The sequence below is a fragment of the Wyeomyia smithii genome, chromosome 2 (assembly GCF_029784165.1).
Source record: "Wyeomyia smithii strain HCP4-BCI-WySm-NY-G18 chromosome 2, ASM2978416v1, whole genome shotgun sequence".
Classification (NCBI taxonomy): Eukaryota; Metazoa; Arthropoda; class Insecta; order Diptera; family Culicidae; genus Wyeomyia; species Wyeomyia smithii.
In genome coordinates this window covers 68,664,963-68,684,650 of record NC_073695.1, presented here as the reverse complement: position 1 = coordinate 68,684,650, position 19,688 = coordinate 68,664,963, and the positions used below count along the sequence as shown (strand labels likewise).

The window sequence follows — 19,688 nt, the reverse complement described above, 5'->3', positions numbered from 1 at the left end:
ACCTAGGATGACCTGCTTGTTAGGCCAGCATCGTACTCCGAGACCAACTGGAAGGGCAATGGGTGATTTCAATATATTCTAAATGGAGCTGCTGACAGAAACTAGAGTTGAAGATATCACGAAAGTCCGTTTTGATGTAGAACGCTTGTTATTAAGACAACGGTATTATTGTATGGTTGAATAATACTTCGGACGCAATTTGGATTTTCTCTACATGAAAATTAATAGCAACGCGGGTCGTTCGAGAAGCCCAGGTTGCATCCTGCCTCGAAGTGCATTGTAGTACACAGCAATGAGACGCATACATGAATGCATTCGCCGAAAATGTAATCAAAACCGTTAATTCCACCGTAAGCAGCTATTACCACTGGAAAATGAAAAGCAGGAACATCTTTTTCAAATTGTTGGAAAAGGACGTAAGTTAACTCTGTAGTACAGCTGTCGCGCGTAAGCACGGATCCAGCAGCGCATGCACACATTATAACCCACTCTGAAATAGTCTAGCGGCTTACCCATATTACCACCTAGTTGTGCGGTGGATGTTGTCACGCTACTAGCATTAGCGAACGTTCGGCCGTGACTGCGGCTAATGAATTTTGCGCCAGATGGCTTGATGCCCAACCCGTGGGTATCGTCCTGGTGCTTGCCACCGCCCCGGAACACGAGGTAAACCTGTTCGTAGATTGGAATAAAGAAGCAAAAATGCGAGAAGTTAGTGCTGGGAAAAACGATGCGTAAAAGGTAGAACAAAGGTTTTTTGTGAACTGGATACTCTCCAATTGTTCGGACAGGATGGCGCACTGTTTTGTTAATAGGCACAGGCATAACCGAGAGAACTTGTTCACATTTCTAGAATAGAAAGCGACCAATTATCCCAATTGGGTCAGAGGATGGATTTTCCGTCGTCTGCGCTGGAACAGGCAGGGTTGGATTCGATATAACGGCTGTATTTTTTGGTCACGGTGTTGCAACTTTCTTTTGATTTTTGGGTCTACCTATGATTCGAGACATGATTGGGCGAAAGTGAAGTTAAAATCAAGATGCATGAGATGATTGCCTAAAATTGTCGGTATTGTCAATTATGGTATGAAGTCTACATGATAAAATTTGTAACACTTTTTAAGGAGGCTGTATCAGTTAGCAAAACTGCTTTATCAGCTGTATCCGCTAGCGAAAAGTTAACTTTTTTGTGCGTAATTATGCTGATAGTTTCAGTAAGTTGAGTGTAAACTCGTGCATTTCACTATCTGCAGGCTTGGGAAATAACTATGTGTGTTCCGCAAGCGGGTTTTTTTAACTGATTTCGATAACCTAAAATTAATTTATTTTAATTTATACTGTAATCAGAAAATTGTATATGCGACGCTTGTATCTAGTAAATAAATTTTATGAATCTCACAATAAATCAATACTATGATTTGATAGTGGGGTTCTCATGTCGGTACAGTTTTGCTATCATGTGATGCGTAAAATGCCACATGGGTCGGTGTGACGTAAAGGTAGAAATGTCAACATAGCAAAGTGATTGGCTGGGGAATTAAGGACATAATAAGCACAAGTGCCGAAATGGGTAATGGATGAAATACGCATAGGGAGTGTGGTTTATATTTTTATTGAATTGATTTTCTATACCTTCGCAATAAGTCTATATATTGTGAAATGCTGTAGCTGTAGCTAACATGTGAACTCTGGCGCGGTTCTTTCCATACGTCACTCGCTGGCACTCTTTTGATTTCAGCCAAGGAAATAATTTTAGATTTTGCAATGTTTGTTGCTGTTCGTCTACTCCTGCTTTTGCGTTCGAATAATTCCAGTGATTTTCTAAAACTAAAGCGCTTTGAATTTTTGTGCAAGGAGAGTTCTCAAACTCATGGTAAAAATGTTCAAGCATTTGTCATAGTGTCCGTTAAATAGTGCGTTGAAAGCTGGATGTGAATGTGATCAAGAGCTATTCCATGCCAATTGACCTATCGTCCATTACCGAGATTTCATTATTTGACATATATTCGTCTTGAAAAGCTAATCGGGTGGAAAAATGTTTCGAGTCAAAAGTAACATTCTAAAAAGGCCTATGCATTTCAACAAACACCAAATTTAGGCATTGCAGCTGTACATTTCCATAAAAAAGAAGGCGGTCTTTTTAAAAAATTTGCACAGATGTTTCTATGGGCTAAGGATGTCAATTTGTGCTAGTAGCATTTTTGTTTAAACCACGACTAATTTTTGGAATTTTTGGGAATTGATGATTACAATTTTTAGAGCCAGAACGGTTTGTTCAATTGATGTGACGTCTTCGGCAAAGCTGTAGAATATTATTTCAAGTTTTAAACAAATAATATACACCGTGCAAAAACATTTAGGAACAACATAGAAAAAAATAGCAAAAATATTCAAAATTCATTATCATAAATTAGAAGATAAATCATTTTTTTTTCATTAAATCTTATTTCTTGTTATGGAAACTACAAAAGGTTAGCTACACCTTGATGGTTATATAATCATAGAGAGACAAAAAATAAGAGATTAATTGTTTTCCGTAAAATAAAAAAGTCTTTGTGAAAAGTTTAGATATTTTTTCTTCCTGCTTGCAAAAGTGGAAAATCTCTCCTAATGCTTCTAAACCTCAATTGAAAATTTTTCCTCATAAAACTAGGGCTACTTTAAGTTGGTCTCACAAGGTTAAGTACTTGGGACTAATTTACGATAAAAACTTATTTTCAAAGAGCACATTGAGAGTATACAAGCAAAGTGCATCAAATATACGAGATGTTTATATCCTCCCATTAACAGAAATTCTTAACTTTGTTTAAAGAATAAACTTTTGATTTACAAATAAATTTTTAGACCAGCAATGCTTTATGCTGTACCGATCTGGTCTATTTGTTGTTTAACAAGGTAAAAAACGCTTTTTAGGATTCAGAATAAAATTCTGAATTGATGATTTTGAAACGTTCTCCTTGGTTTGGTACACTCGATTTACATAGACTTACTGGTGTTGAAACTTTAGAAGCTATGTCACTCCTCTCACAAAAAGGACATCTGTCCTGTGAAAGAGACCACTGATAATTTCAAATGTGTAAATTGTGAGGGTAAACACAAATCAAATTTCTAGGATTGTCCTGTGAGGTCAAAAATTATTTTTTCCTGACAGCGTAGGTATTCGAAACAACCTGTTGTCAATAATATTCAATCCTGTTCAGGCATCACCAGCATTTCCTGTAGCTAGTGTGTCTGTAGGTAATATTCTAAATTTAGAAAACAACAAATTAAAAACAATTTATCCTGCTCAGGCACCACTAGGCATTTCATATGCTAGTGTCCTTTCAGGTAAAATTTCAAATGCAAACAGCAACAAACTTTTGTTTGTTTGGTGCTGAAACGTCAGGCAGTGTTGATTTAGGTAGTCCAACTCCCGAGAAGATTGACTACCTACAACAATCCATGCTGCTGTTAATGTCCGCTCTGTTGAATTGTAACTCGATGTACGACGCTGTTCATGTAGGTATAAAATTTACATCTGATATTGTTATGAAATTGAAATTCAGCAGTGACCATAAATAATGCTGTAAATTTTCTAAATTGGAATGCTCGCTCTTTAAAAGCGAAAGAAGATGAATTTTTTAATTTTTAACAGTCCAAAATGTGCAAATTGCAGTTATGACTGAAACGCTTTTAAAGCATAACATTAAACTAAAAAGAAACCCCAACTATATAGTTTACAGGTTCGATGGAATTGATGTTGCCGGAGGTGGAGTTGCAATAGTTATCCACCGTCGAGTAAAACATCGTGTTATGCCCCATCTTGAAACGAAGGTTATTGAAAGTTTGGGAATCGAATTTGAAACAGATATTGGTTTATTAATAGCCACAGTGTATTTACCCTTTCAATGCACTGATAAGCAGAAAAATCATTTCTAGGGAGATTTACAAAAACTTACGAGAAATAAATCTAAATTTAATCTAAATTATGCATGGAATAATGCACAAAGCAACTTCAATGGAAAAATATTGTTTAACGATTGCTCGGCTGGATTTTATTCAGTTTTATTTCTGAATGGTCCTACATGTTTTTCTTTTGTAAGGAATCCATCCACAATTGATTTGGTATTAACAAATCAAAGTCATGCATGCAGTGATTTGTTAACTCATGCTGATTTCGATTCTGATCCCTAGAACTTTTTCCATATCCCGTGAAACTGTTTCATGTTCCACTAGATCTGTGCTTAATTACTCGTGAATCAGCTTTGAAAGTTATTTTTGCAGATTTACAAACGGAAATCAAACATAGATTCACTTTCTTGCGAAATGAAAATTTTATGAGAGAAGTTGAACAACTAAAACCATATTTCAAACCTTTCAGGAAGCTTTCGAAGGTTCTAAAGAAACCTTCGAAACCCATTCCAGTCCTCAAGGATGGTGACCACATATTTCTTACGAATGAACAAAAAGCTCAAAAACGTGCCCAGCAGTCCGAGAATGTTCATAATTTCAATTTGAGCGTAATGAGTCCTGTTGAAAATGAAGTATCACAAAAGTATGATTAGATCACCACTCAAGAATTGCTTCCTGAAGAGGTACTGAAAACAAACTTGACTGAAATACGAACTATTATGAAGAACTTCAAAAACATTAAAGCACCAGGAGATGATGGGTTCTTTTATATCCTCTTCAAACGACTTCCCGAAAGCTCTTTAAATTTCTTGATGAGAATTTTTAACAGATGCTTTGAATTAGCATATTTTCCCTCAAAATGAAAAAATGCCAAAGCCACTCCAATTTTAAAACCTGAAAAAAATCCAGCTGAAGCATCAAGTTATCGTCTAATTAGTTCACTCTCTTCTATTAGCAAACTTTGTGAAAGAATGATTTTTAATAGAAAGATGACACATCAATGAAAATTCAATTTTTGCAAATGAGCAGTTTGGATTTCGCCATGGGCATTCGACTAATCATCAGTTACTTAGAGTAACTAATATGATTCGTACTAATAAATCTGAAGGTTAATCCACTGGAGCTGCTCTTCTAGACATAGAAAAAGCATCCGACTAAAATGTCCAATTTCCGTTTTCCTCTTTACATCACAAAAATGATACAAAGTTACTTGACAGACCGCACTTTTCAGGTCAACTATTTGAATAGTGAATCTGATAGATTGCGTGTTAGAGCTGGTGTACCTAATGGAAGTATGTTGGGCTCAGTTTTATGTAATATTTTTACTTCTGATCTTCCTGATTTACCAACAGAATGTGATAAATCTCTGTTTTGTGACGATACAAGCATTTCCGTAAAAGGAAAAAGCCTCCGTGTCATATGCAGTAGGCTGCAAAATAGTCTAGATATATTATCTTCATATTTGCAGAAATGGAAGATTTCTCGTAATGCATCTAAAACACGATTAATGGTTTCTCCTCATAAACCAAGAGCTTCTTTTCTCAAGCCCACCAATATTGTTAAGATGAGTGGTGCAATCTTAAATTGGTCTGACTAAGTTAAACATTTAGGGGTAATTTATGATAAAAATCCTTCAAAGAGCACATTGAGAATATCCAGACAAAGTGCAATACATATATAAAATGTTTGTATCCTCTTATCAACAGAATTTCTAGACTTTGTTTCCAGAATATACTGTTCAATTACAAACAAATATTAATACCAGCAATGTTATATGCAGTCCCCATTTGGACAAGTTGTTATACAACCAGAATGAAGATGCTTCAAAGGATTCAGAGTAAACTTCTGAAAATGATATTGCTTTAGCACGGATGACCTACACAGCTTTTTTAATGTGGAAACATTAGAAAATTCGTCAATTTGCGCTCCTTTGTTGCCATATGATGTAATTCTACTTCAAAATCAAAGAAAAATCGAACTACGTCTCTTTTGCTACATTACATTTTGTAAAATTGAAATTAAAACTGGCAAATGGTACGTCAGATTTCAAACAATTATAGCAAGCGAACGACTCAATGCATCTTAGTCATTTATGTGTCGGTGGATAAATAAATTGTGTGACAATTTTATGATATAATGTTTAACATTGTTGCTTTACTGCTTAATGGTGAAAATAGGTGAAAAGTTCCAAGGTCACAAGGTAACATGGACGGAAAAATTTTCACTGCTCACATATTCTGACTCAACAAAGTGTTTTGTTTCGTTTCTCTTTCTCGAGACTGCGTGGCCACTGCTTCAACGCAAAAATCTACGCTCAACTCCGTACAAAAGACGGCGTGTAGAAAATTCTGCTTCATTCTTGTTCGTCACACGGTAGGAGTATGGATGTTAGAGGAACGCGGCATTAGGAAACGGGAGCTGCGTACGAGTCAGGTTTTAGGCACTGTGGAACACTTAACCTTTATTTTGCATACGACAGCAATAGGTACTATCGTATGCTGCAGGACTGCATCGGAAAAGCACAAATTTTCTGTTGGTGCTTATGAAAATTACTCAGTAGTATCGAAAATGTTTTGTTTCGTTCCGCTTTCTCGAGACTACGTGGCTACGCCTTCAATGCAAAAATTTACGCTCAACTCAATACAAAAGATTGTGTGTAGAAAATTCAACTTCATTCTTATTCTTAACACGATAGCAAGTGGAGCCCCCTATACCTGTGTTAGATACACGGTATATAACAGGCGTAGTGAAATATGTTAAACAAGAGTGAAAATCAATATTTAAATTTGTCCTACGTCATCATTTCATACAACGCCTAGGGCTGTATACCTTTTAGTATTATATTTAAATTTCAGTGTTTATTTTTATCCATTTAGCTAAAAATATTTTTTTTCTCAGTGTATATTTTTTACAAAGAATTATAAATTCGCTACAACTCTTTAAAAACTTTCAAGAAAGAGGTTTTAAAAGTGTTTGCTAACATACATAAAGCCCATTGGAAAATTACTTTTGAGTATAGAAAAGTTTTCTAACCGGGGAAAATTCTCAGTTTGCTAAGACAAATGCGAGTGCAAAGTTTCATATAAAGCAAAAATGGTTGATATTGGATGATAGGTCCCGTGGCATGGTACGGCTCAATATATAAATCTACAACGCATTTCGTTGCTCACCGTCACTCTTGATTAAACTTGATTATATTCAATTATATATACTCCGTCCATTTTCTTCATTGAACATTTTCACTCCAAGTAGCACATTGTTGCGATTGTCGCTGATCAAAATGAAACATTAAATTGATTCTGAAATCAGGCTTTTCAGCTCTTTCACTGATACGGAAATTTGAATATTCATCACATATCAAACATCAAAATGACATTCGTTTGCATTATTTTTGAAATGAATCAAACAATAATTAAGAAATAAAATAGAACGGTCCAGCTATAATTGGACTTTTGGGGTCATAAATACACTAGCGAACTGTCATTTTGATGCAGAGTTCCGAATAGACATTATTATTCACCACTCAAAAATTTCTTTGAAATTCTGTTTGAAAGCAAGACTCCGCTTATCGATCGTAATAATTAATTCTGGATGTTATGATTTTGACTTTTCAAATTGAATCGTTCTGATGAGTTCGAAAAAAAAATTGCCACCTTTCATAAAAGCAAATTTCCCGGAAATTTTATGTGTTATAGAACGTGGTCCTAATTTATATTACTTGGCAAGCTGTTCACGAGTGACAGCTGTGCGAAATTCCTACTCCACTATGGTCAAAAAAAAAACAAACTTGTTTTTTATTTCATCGGCATACATAATCATATCCAAAGTCATTTCTCAGTAGCCTAATACTTTACGATCTTGGACCGGCTAAAAAGATTTGTGTCTAAATCAACACCATTCGGTGCTATTTTTATTTCTTTCTACACTCGCCATTTTTCTAAGAACGAGTTGTAGGATATTGAGAAAGCTTTTGCGTTCTCCCACTAGTGAAGATAGCTTTTTCAGAGGCTTGACTGAGTTTTCCCGTAAGCCAATGTAGAAGTGACGAGCCCGGCGAGCAATTACTCGGACGCAGTTCAACGCACTTCTGCATACACTAGGAGCATCAATTTTCAAAAGAATGGTTAAAAAGCTATATTCTATTTAGAACAACATTTTTTTCGCTTCCGTCAACCAGTGTATTTTATGGTTAAAAGTTAAGCAATATGATAAGATATATTAAGATATGCAAGTGAAGCTTTACAACGTTAATAATGTTTTTAAAATAATAGTAATTTAATGATGAGCGTTTCCGTGCTAAATGATCTGGGAATTCGGTAAAATTTAATCAACAATTTTCGATTTGGATGAAACTTTGCAAACGTATTTGGTTATCAAACTGAGTATTTTTCACAGATGGAGGGTTTTTCCAGATTCAAGACTAGATTCCTAAAAGGGCGAACGCATTTTGGCATCATCTCTTAAGGAAGACGCGCATAATAATCGATAATTTCTATTTGCAGTTGTAACCCTTCTAAAGGTGACACGCATGAAAATACTCTCACGGGCGTGTAAAGTACTATAAATTGTCTACAATTCGTTTTCAGTCAGTTTTTCTCTGCATGCAATGGTTTAATAGTTACAAAGCTTTGAACAAAATCTATGCCTAAATGCATACGTCCCTCTAGGAAACTAATGTTGAGCTTGAAAAATTTCTTTACCCTCGGAAAATAGGTACTCAATTTGCGAAGTCAACTATGTGTGCAAAGATTTAAATCGAAAATGGTCGATATTCGAACAAAGATCATTTGGCATGAAAACGCTCCGATGCAATAAGACTTCAATAGTATTTTTAAATCACAAACCTCTTGGGAATTGACTTTCTAAACATGTGCGTTTTTGAAATATTTCCAAAATTTTTATTGTTTTGAGTGTCCTTTTAAAATCTAAGAGCGTGATAATTTTTATTGCTATAAATTCTTAACAACCTCAGCACTTTTTGATTTTTTTTTGACTGTTGCCTCCCAGTTGGTTTCGAGGTACGATGCTGGTCTAACAAGCCAGTTGTCGTGGGATCGAGTCTTGGCTCGGAAAAGACTGTTACTGTCAGTAGGATCGTAGCGCTAGCCCCGCAATTGTCCTGTACAGTCGGCTGCGAAGTCTGTGTATAGATAAACAGAAGGTCAAGTTCCGAATCAGAATGTAGCACCAAGGCTTTGGCTTTGGCTCAACACCTTGATGTTTTTCTAAATTTGTTGGTGCTCTGATAATTTAAAAAATGGTGCTTGTTAACTTTCATTCCAGCTGTTTTCAAGTTTTTTGTTGACGCCTTTAAAACTCGGATAGCAGTACTGCTATTCTGATTACTGAACAAACCAACCTGTTAGCGTTAACATCCCATAAACGGATTTTGCGATATATTAGAACTATTATTATTATTATTATTATTATTATTATTATTATTATTATTATTATTATTATTATTATTATTATTATTATTATTATTATTATTATTATTATTATTATTATTATTATTATTATTATTATTATTATTATTATTATTATTATTATTATTATTATTATTATTATTATTATTATTATTATTATTATTATTATTATTATTATTATTATTATTATTATTATTATTATTATTATTATTATTATTATTATTATTATTATTATTATTATTATTATTATTATTATTATTATTATTATTATTATTATTATTATTATTATTATTATTATTATTATTATTATTATTATTATTATTATTATTATTATTATTATTATTATTATTATTATTATTATTATTATTATTATTATTATTATTATTATTATTATTATTATTATTATTATTATTATTATTATTATTATTATTATTATTATTATTATTATTATTATTATTATTATTATTATTATTATTATTATTATTATTATTATTATTATTATTATTATTATTATTATTATTATTATTATTATTATTATTATTATTATTATTATTATTATTATTATTATTATTATTATTATTATTATTATTATTATTATTATTATTATTATTATTATTATTATTATTATTATTATTATTATTATTATTATTATTATTATTATTATTATTATTATTATTATTATCATTAGTATTATTATTATTATTATTATTATTATTATTATTATTATTATTATTATTATTATTATTATTATTATTATTATTATTATTATTATTATTATTATTATTATTATTATTATTATTATTATTATTATTATTATTATTATTATTATTATTATTATTATTATTATTATTATTATTATTATTATTATTATTATTATTATTATTATTATTATTATTATTATTATTATTATTATTATTATTATTATTATTATTATTATTATTATTATTATTATTATTATTATTATTATTATTATTATTATTATTATTATTATTATTATTATTATTATTATTATTATTATTATTATTATTATTATTATTATTATTATTATTATTATTATTATTATTATTATTATTATTATTATTATTATTATTATTATTATTATTATTATTATTATTATTATTATTATTATTATTATTATTATTATTATTATTATTATTATTATTATTATTATTATTATTATTATTATTATTATTATTATTATTATTATTATTATTATTATTATTATTATTATTATTATTATTATTATTATTATTATTATTATTATTATTATTATTATTATTATTATTATTATTATTATTATTATTATTATTATTATTATTATTATTATTATTATTATTATTATTATTATTATTATTATTATTAGTATTATTATTATTATTATTATTATTATTATTATTATTATTATTATTATTATTATTATTATTATTATTATTATTATTATTATTATTATTATTATTATTATTATTATTAGTATTATTATTATTATTATTATTATTATTATTATTATTATTATTATTATTATTATTATTATTATTATTATTATTATTATTATTATTATTATTATTATTATTATTATTATTATTATTATTATTATTATTATTATTATTATTATTATTATTATTATTATTATTATTATTATTATTATTATTATTATTATTATTATTATTATTATTATTATTATTATTATTATTATTATTATTATTATTATTATTATTATTATTATTATTATTATTATTATTATTATTATTATTATTATTTTTATTATTATTATTATTATTATTATTATTATTATTATTATTATTATTATTATTATTATTATTATTATTATTATTATTATTATTATTATTATTATTATTATTATTATTATTATTATTATTATTATTATTATTATTATTATTATTATTATTATTATTATTATTATTATTATTATTATTATTATTATTATTATTATTATTATTATTATTATTATTATTATTATTATTATTATTATTATTATTATTATTATTATTATTATTATTATTATTATTATTATTATTATTATTATTATTATTATTATTATTATTATTATTATTATTATTATTATTATTATTATTATTATTATTATTATTATTATTATTATTATTATTATTATTATTATTATTATTATTATTATTATTATTATTATTATTATTATTATTATTATTATTATTATTATTATTATTATTATTATTATTATTATTATTATTATTATTATTATTATTATTATTATTATTATTATTATTATTATTATTTTTATTATTATTATTATTATTATTATTATTATTATTATTATTATTATTATTATTATTATTATTATTATTATTATTATTATTATTATTATTATTATTATTATTATTATTATTATTATTATTATTATTATTATTATTATTATTATTATTATTATTATTATTATTATTATTATTATTTTTATTATTATTATTATTATTATTATTATTATTATTATTATTATTATTATTATTATTATTATTATTATTATTATTATTATTATTATTATTATTATTATTATTATTATTATTATTATTATTATTATTATTATTATTATTATTATTATTATTATTATTATTATTATTATTATTATTATTATTATTATTATTATTATTATTATTATTATTATTATTATTATTATTATTATTATTATTATTATTATTATTATTATTATTATTATTATTATTATTATTATTATTATTATTATTATTATTATTATTATAGAATTTTGACACTTCTCAGCAGATTTGCTGGAAAATTTCACCTACCCCGGGCTATCTGTTATGCCAAAGGGGTTAGGCTCTGTGGATCTCATTAACCAGTTAACTTCCATCTTAACGTCGTTTGCTTCGATGGTTCAGTTATGATGATTCAGGAACCTTCGAACTGTGTTGCAGGTCCCAAGAATCACCGCTTTTTGGATGTTGGGTAGTTCTCTTCGCAGTTCCAACTCATCAAGAGAGCGCAGTAGAGTACAGGGAACTATTCCAGTGGCGGAGATAATAACTGGAACTATACGCACTTCCTCAAGTTGCCACATCTGCTTCAACTCCTCAGCCAAATCGTGGTACTTCGTTATCTTGGTTGAGAACGTCGACTGAAGATTACGATCTAACGGCACAGCGATATCAATGATGGTTACCCGCTTCATTCTTTTGTCGTAGACCACAATATCAGGGCGATTGGCACGTATGAGGACATCCGTTATGATCTCGCGATCCCAGTACAGTTTGATGCAGCTATTTTCCAAAACCGGGTCTGGCAGATATTTGTAGCAGGGCACATACTGGTTCACCAGATCGTGCTTCAGTGCAAGTTGTTGGTGCACAATCTTGGCAACCGCATTATGCCGACCGAGATAGGCTATCTCAGCTAACGCTTGACAGCCTGCGACGACGTGCTCGATCGACTCTCCTACTAAATTTCACTTACGACAGCGGTCTTCTATGTTTTCGTGCAATATATACCTGCGGTAGTTCTTCGTCGCAACGACCCGGTCCTGGATGGCTACCATGAAACTTTCTGTTTCCGAAAAGAGCTCACCTCGCACCAGCCACGTATTTGATGCCACTTTATCAATCTGCGCTTGCTCTAACTGATGGGGGTGCGTCCCATGCAATTCCTTCTGCTTCCACGATGCGACCTTTCCTTCTACAGTTTTCAGTTCGCAGTTCAGCTGATATTCCTCCTGCGCCAGATGCAGGGCGCTGAATCCATGATCTGCTCGACAAACAGTGCGATAAATATCATGACGGTTCTGGCTCTCTCTGAAATATTGTCGCAACTGCTGGATCTGGGAAACGCATAGCGCTTGGATATCGGTGACACCAATTCCGCCTTCAATACGTGGCAAGGTGACTCTTTCGGTTGCTGATTTTGGGTGGTGCGAACGGTATTTGGTGAGCGACACTCGTAACGCTCGTTCTATCGCCTCCAAATCCGTTTTGGTCCACTTGACCACCCCGAAGCTGTATGTCAACAAGGGCACGGCAAACGTATTTAACGCCTTTATCTTGTTGCCGGCGGAGAGGAGCGAATTCAATATACTGTTGACACGATGCAAGAACCTACCCTGCAGCTCTTTCTTGATCACCGTGTGGTGAATACCTTTCAGTTGCAGGAATCCAAGGTACTTGTACGATTCACCTAAAACCATACATCGTATCTCCTCTCTCTCGTTGATGCGGAAACTGTCGGCGTCCACCACTTTACCTCGATGGAGGTTACTAGTCGACATTTATCGATACCAAACTCCATACAAATATCGTTGCTGAACGTCGATACCAGCTGCAGTAGAAGTTGCAGTTTCTCTTTAGTTTCCGCAAACAGCTTCAGATCGTCCATGTAGAAAGTGTGGGTTACTGTTGTACTCGTTGTCCCACTTTTCAATTGGTAGCCATAGCTGCATCGGTTGAGTGCTCTGCTAAGGGGGTTTATTGCAAGGCAAAACCAAAGCGGACTAAAGGTATCGCCTTGGAAAATCCCCCTTCTTATGCTGATAGTTCTGGACCGCAACACCGTTGCCCCGTCGGTAACGTGGAGCGACGTATTCCATCGTCCCATTGCGTGCTGCATCAACCTGATGACGCCATCGTCTATTTTATACAACTCAAGTACCTTGATGAGGTACGGATGGGGTACCGAGTCGTATGCCTTCTTATAGTCGATGTACGCCATGCCAAGGTTTCTCTATTTCCGGCTTGCCTGACCAACAATAACTGCATCAATGATGACTTGGTCTTTGCAGCCTTGCGTGTTTTTCCGGCAGCCTTTCTGTTCTTTGGTCATCACCTGGTTGGCGTCGCAATGGTCCTGTATTTTTGTTGCAATTACCGACGAGAGCACTTTGTACAAGCTTGACAAACAGGTTATTATTATTATTATTATTATAATTATTATTATTATTATTATTATTATTATTATTATTATTATTTTTTTATTATTATTATTATTATTATTATTATTATTATTATTATTATTATTATTATTATTATTATTATTATTATTATTATTATTATTATTATTATTATTATTATTATTATTATTATTATTATTATTAGTATTATTACTATTATTATTATTATTACTATCATTATTTGCACCCCAATATCGTCTAGGCAAAAATCCCGTGTACGCCGCTGGCAATGATGATATTTGCGCTCTGCTAAATTTTCAACTTCACAAACACTGATGGAATACGATTTCTTTTCACGGTAAAAAATTGAAAAACGTAGCACAAAAGGAGCGAGTGTAAATCAAGGGATTGGTATGGTAGCCTTCAAGCGTTACGAACATCTATTTCTGTACCGTTCATCACAAAACTTCCTTTTATGCCGTCACAATTTGCTTCTATATATTTTGGGGCACAATTATTGTACAAAATATCACTTAGAATATCACATTACATACAAAAATCTTGAGAAATTGCTCATAATTATCTGATATGCTGTCAATAACTGCAGTTTGCGATTTGCCCGAACCAACATAAGATAAGGGTAAACTGACCATTTTTCGGGTGCCAGTGCCAGTGATGTTGGTAACGCGCCAAATGTGTGGTAGCTGACAGCGGTGCCATCCTCGTGTTATAAATCATCAAGCAACTCATTATGGGGAGAAGCTTGAGCTTGTGTCACTCTTTGGCTAATTAGAACAGTATAAAAGCTTAAATATATTGTGCAGAAAACATTTCCAATCGAAGCATAAGTTAATCTTAGCTAGCGTTTCATATTTTTTTTTTTGAGTTTTGTCAATGTTGATTTTTTTGTGCTCATACGCTTGCAATGGGGGAGCTATATTTCGAGAGAGTAAACATGTTGTTATATCTCCCAGATGGTCTCGAGGTATGATACTGGCCTAACAAGCCAGTCGTCGTAGGTTCGAGTCTCGGTTCGGAAGAGACTGTTAGTGTTAGTAGGATCGTAGCGCTAACCCCGCAATTGTCCTGAACACTAAACAGTCGGCTGCGAAGTCTGTGTATAAAAACAGAAGATCAAGTTCCGAATTGGAATGTAGGACCAAGGCTTTGCTTTTTTAAACATGTTGAAATAATATTGTGGGTTGCGAACTGGCTACTTTAACTACTGTTTAATTCCACGTTTTTTAACTGATCACCATTACATAACTTCAAATGTAAATCAAATGGAGTTGTTTGTATTTTGTGTAAATAGAGCTTTGATATTTTTTTCGGTATACTCTTCTGATCGAGGAGGTATGTATAGCCAACATTTTCATTTGTACTGGAAGGGTTAACATCTTTTTCATCTGTACTTTTTCTTCCGAAAGTCTGTACCTATAAAATTTGTGATGCATTGAAAGTTCTCCTTTGTTTACCCTAAAAAAATTACAAATTATCTAGTTGATGATATTCATATTTCCAAAAACCATGCTGCTTGGGTGTATGTAATTTCAAAGATAATTTTTTTCCATTATTTATTAGAAAGGTTAATAAGGGTTTTGATATTTTGATCAGTGTATAACATCAGTCAGTCAGTTTACTGAGGTGTTTTACCCTAGGAACCCCTACATATTTTTATTGAACAGCAACAGCAGAGTTTGCATGAGAACACGGGTTTTCTCTTCGTATCGAACTTTACAAAATTGTTTTGTTTTGTTTTATTTTCCAAGGGATGCACCTCAAGTGATTTCAAGTACACCGAGAAAAATATCATTTTATTTAAAAAATCTGTACCCACCCAAAATCTATAATAAAAAATCTGTACCATACAGGATCTATACCAGAAAAAACCAAAACATCTGTTCTTTTCCAGATAAATCTGTACATGTGGCAACACTGTTTACATGTTACAGTGTAAATGAGCACATTTTCCATAAAGCTTGAAATAACCACTCGAGCGGTAAGAGTTCCGTTCATCTTTTGTCGGGCGCAACACTAACGATAATAACGTGCTTTCGCAGAAGGGAACTCTTTAGCAAAAGGTAATGTTTGCTATCATGTTTCGACATCTTTTTTGTTTTTCCCTCTACAACCGAAACCCCTGACGATGGAAAAACAAGTCGACTGGGTACTGCAATGTTTGCTTTTTGCAAGCACCTTTTTTCCCGCCATGGTGCTGTGTATTTTTATCGTTTTTGAAATTCTAGAAAAACATCCTTTCCGATGCGGTATCACATCACTCCAGGCGAGCAGATAGACGAAAGAAACACTTTTTGACAAAAGATTTCCGAGTGGTGCTTGCTCATGTTTTACCTTCTGCGTACTGTTGTGATGAAAAATCCTGGCTTGAGTATTGTGAATGGTTCCTCTGTTGTGGTAGCTCTCGCTACATTGTGCGGCGAAAGGCAAAAACAAATGTCCAGATTAGTGATGACAGCCGGAATGGTTTCTGTCTTGCGCTGTTTATTACTGCATCTACATTAAAAGGAGTTTTATCTCTCAAATATGGTGTGTGGTAGTGTTTTTCTTGCAAACGACAGAGATGGATAAATAAAACGCTACCACCAAGCAATGTGGACTGTAAACGGTAATATTTTCGTTTTTATGTTTATCATTCACTCGAAAGAACGAAAAATAACGCCGGAGAAATTTCTGACTTGAACCGCATCTTTTGAACAGCTGTTTCGTCCCTGGGGTATAATTTCAGAACACTGTCAACAACCACTATTACTAAACATCGGAAAGTTTGTGTCTTCGGCTAATTAATTGCGGATCGAGAGTAAACATGTTTTCCTGCGGGGTGAACTTTCATCCGAAATGATATTCATTTTTTTCCTATCATCATTTGCTGTTTTTGTAAATTGCTTCTTTTCGTTACGCTTCCGACTTACGGGAGCAAAATATTAATTGAGTTCTGAAAACTTTGGAAGAATTTTCTTTTTACCTCCGAAAGTTTACGGGCACGAATCGAAACTCTCCTGCAGGCTACTAACGATGGCAGGAGTACTTTCTACATGAAGACAATTTTCCGGATTGTATTCATGAGTGATAAGTTTTCGTTACATGTCAGCTCGACTTGTGGACAGAAATTTATTGAAATGACATTTCGGAACGTAGCCGTCGCCGAGATCATTGGGATAGAAAGTGAACTTATCAATCGTTACTCGTTAAATCAGAAAGATTCCTGAGCATAATTTTTTCAAGAGTCTTTTGCATTGAGCCAAGAAATAGTGCCCGAGAAAATTATGCCCCTTAGGACGCAGTTCATTGTGATTTTGGATTTTATTTATTTATTATTTGACTTTTAATTGAAAAATATGGTATTAGAAAAGTTACAATTATGTTATAAAACAATTTTAATTTTATTGTATAATTGCAAATAATAAATTGTGTAGGTCTTTTGTTTGACAATTAATCCGAAGCAATTAAAATATTAAATAAACGGTGGCTTATATTTTTTTCAATAGTTTCAATACTTCACTCTAACTGAAATTTTTATGAGCTACATAGCCCAAATGTTGTTATATATTAGGGTGGGGAAAAGTGATCGATTTTCCAGAACCAAGTTTTTTTGGTTCCTTTTGGGGCCCCAAACACACCTAAACTTACCGGAAGTTGGTTTTGTCTCCGCTTGGCGCATTGCATTTCAAATTTGTATGAAAATTTATATGGGAAAACCTACTTTTTTGCATTTAACTTTCTAGAGAGCTCAATAGTGATCTAATAATGCACTACATTATGTAAAAGTATGGTATTTTAGATACCTAACAACTTTGCAGAAGGCACTGAAGAGCTAGGATGTCCCTAAGAAGAGCAATAGCTGTTCAAAGTTGAGTATGTTGATATAAATGCAGAAAATCTTGTTTTCTGTCAACATTACCAATGTATCGGCACCAGTAGGATCAGGAATAACCTGTCGTAACGAGTTTATACACTCAGCTGGATCAAACAAACAAAGTTAGGTCAATATTCTAGTCGTAGGTAGAATCTACAACGTGTTTCAGAGGTTACTTCTAATGGAAATCTGACTAACGCCGGTACACTGGCAGTGTTGGCAGAAAACATGATTTGCAACATAAATTTCGACATACTCAACTTTGAACAGCTCCAGTATTTTTTTGGAACACCCTAGCTCTTTGATGTCTTCGGCCAAGTTGTTAGGCATCAAAAAACATAACATTTGCAGTCATGAAACCTATGGTTTGAACCACTTTGAGCTCTTTAGAATGGAAAATGCAAAAACGTTGGTTTTTCCATACAAATCTCCATATAAATTTGAAATGCAATGCGCCAAGCGGAGACTAAACCAATCGACTTTCGGAAAATTTAGGATTGTTTGGGGCTCCAAATAGAACAAAAAAAAACTTGGGAGAGGACTGGCAACATGGCCAATAAAACAAACGTACATTGAATCGGTCCGTAAATTTCTAATAAAATTCACGTGTATTTTCGCACTAGAGGTCATGAAAGGTTGTAAATTTTCAAGTATATCGGGTGTCGCGTGTGTAAGATACAAATTAGTTAGAGTGGAGTGAAAATTAGAAGATAAAAAATGGGAGTGATTATGCAGTGTAAATTGGCACAGAAGATATAGTTCGCCATTCGTGTACGTTTTGATTTTTACCAAGTGAACGGTAGTGTTAGTGAAAAGAGAGTGGAAACCGTAAAGAAGGAATTAGGTTCAACACGTCCTCTCCACTGACATCGATTGGGTTTGTGTGATTTTTTTTATCTTCCGCTGAGCTTTGCGCGCAGCGAAGTGCAAAGCTTTCTTGCATTTGTGGTTCCTGCTGCTGGCTCGCAAAATGCAACTGGAGAGACAGGAAACAGAAGCTAAGTATTGGTTTTGGTGATATTTCACGTCGTGTTTGAAATGGGATCAGAGTGAAATTGTGACTACCTATGTTAACGCACACAGCTTTTCTTCCATTCGATTTGAACGGCATGTGAGCGAGAGAGAATTTGTTTTTTTTTCTGCCTTTTGTGCTGCTTCCGACCGCAGAGGCACCTTCAAAGATGCCGATTTTCTGATTCTTTCTCTCTCGATCACTTGCTGTGTGTGTTGGGTAGCGCGTTCATGTGTTCATGATTTTTTTTACGTTGCATCAACTTGCAAGTTGCAGTAGGCTGACATGAGAATGTGTGTTCAGCAAATAGACCATCGCACGGTGACGTCGTGCACTTGCGTTTGACAGCTATTGGTGGCTTTGTTTGCCTTCGGGCGATGCAGTGTTCTAAATTATAGCAGATCATTTCAGTTGTGACCAGTGATGCCACATATATAGATTTGTCTGCTTTTACACAGATTTCTTGCGTATTTTTCATACAGATATCTGCATGCAGATTGCAGATTTTCTGGAAATAATACAGATTTTTTTGGTTTTCATGGGGTAGTAAATTGAACTTCTTGATGTGGTTGAAAAGCGGAGATTGGCTCGGATGCGGTTCAGCGT

The 19,688-nt window shown here is 32.1% G+C and overlaps 1 protein-coding gene across 1 annotated transcript in view; it reads right to left on the bottom strand.

The window, feature by feature from the left end:
- The window catches only part of LOC129725269 (uncharacterized), a 624,604-nt gene that overhangs the window by 31,102 nt on the left and 573,814 nt on the right, over positions 1-19,688 (bottom strand). Inside the window, exon 14 of the mRNA XM_055680865.1 lies at positions 513-672. Coding sequence (XP_055536840.1) covers positions 513-672 — 160 coding nt within the window. The remainder of the gene's footprint in view (positions 1-512; positions 673-19,688) is intronic.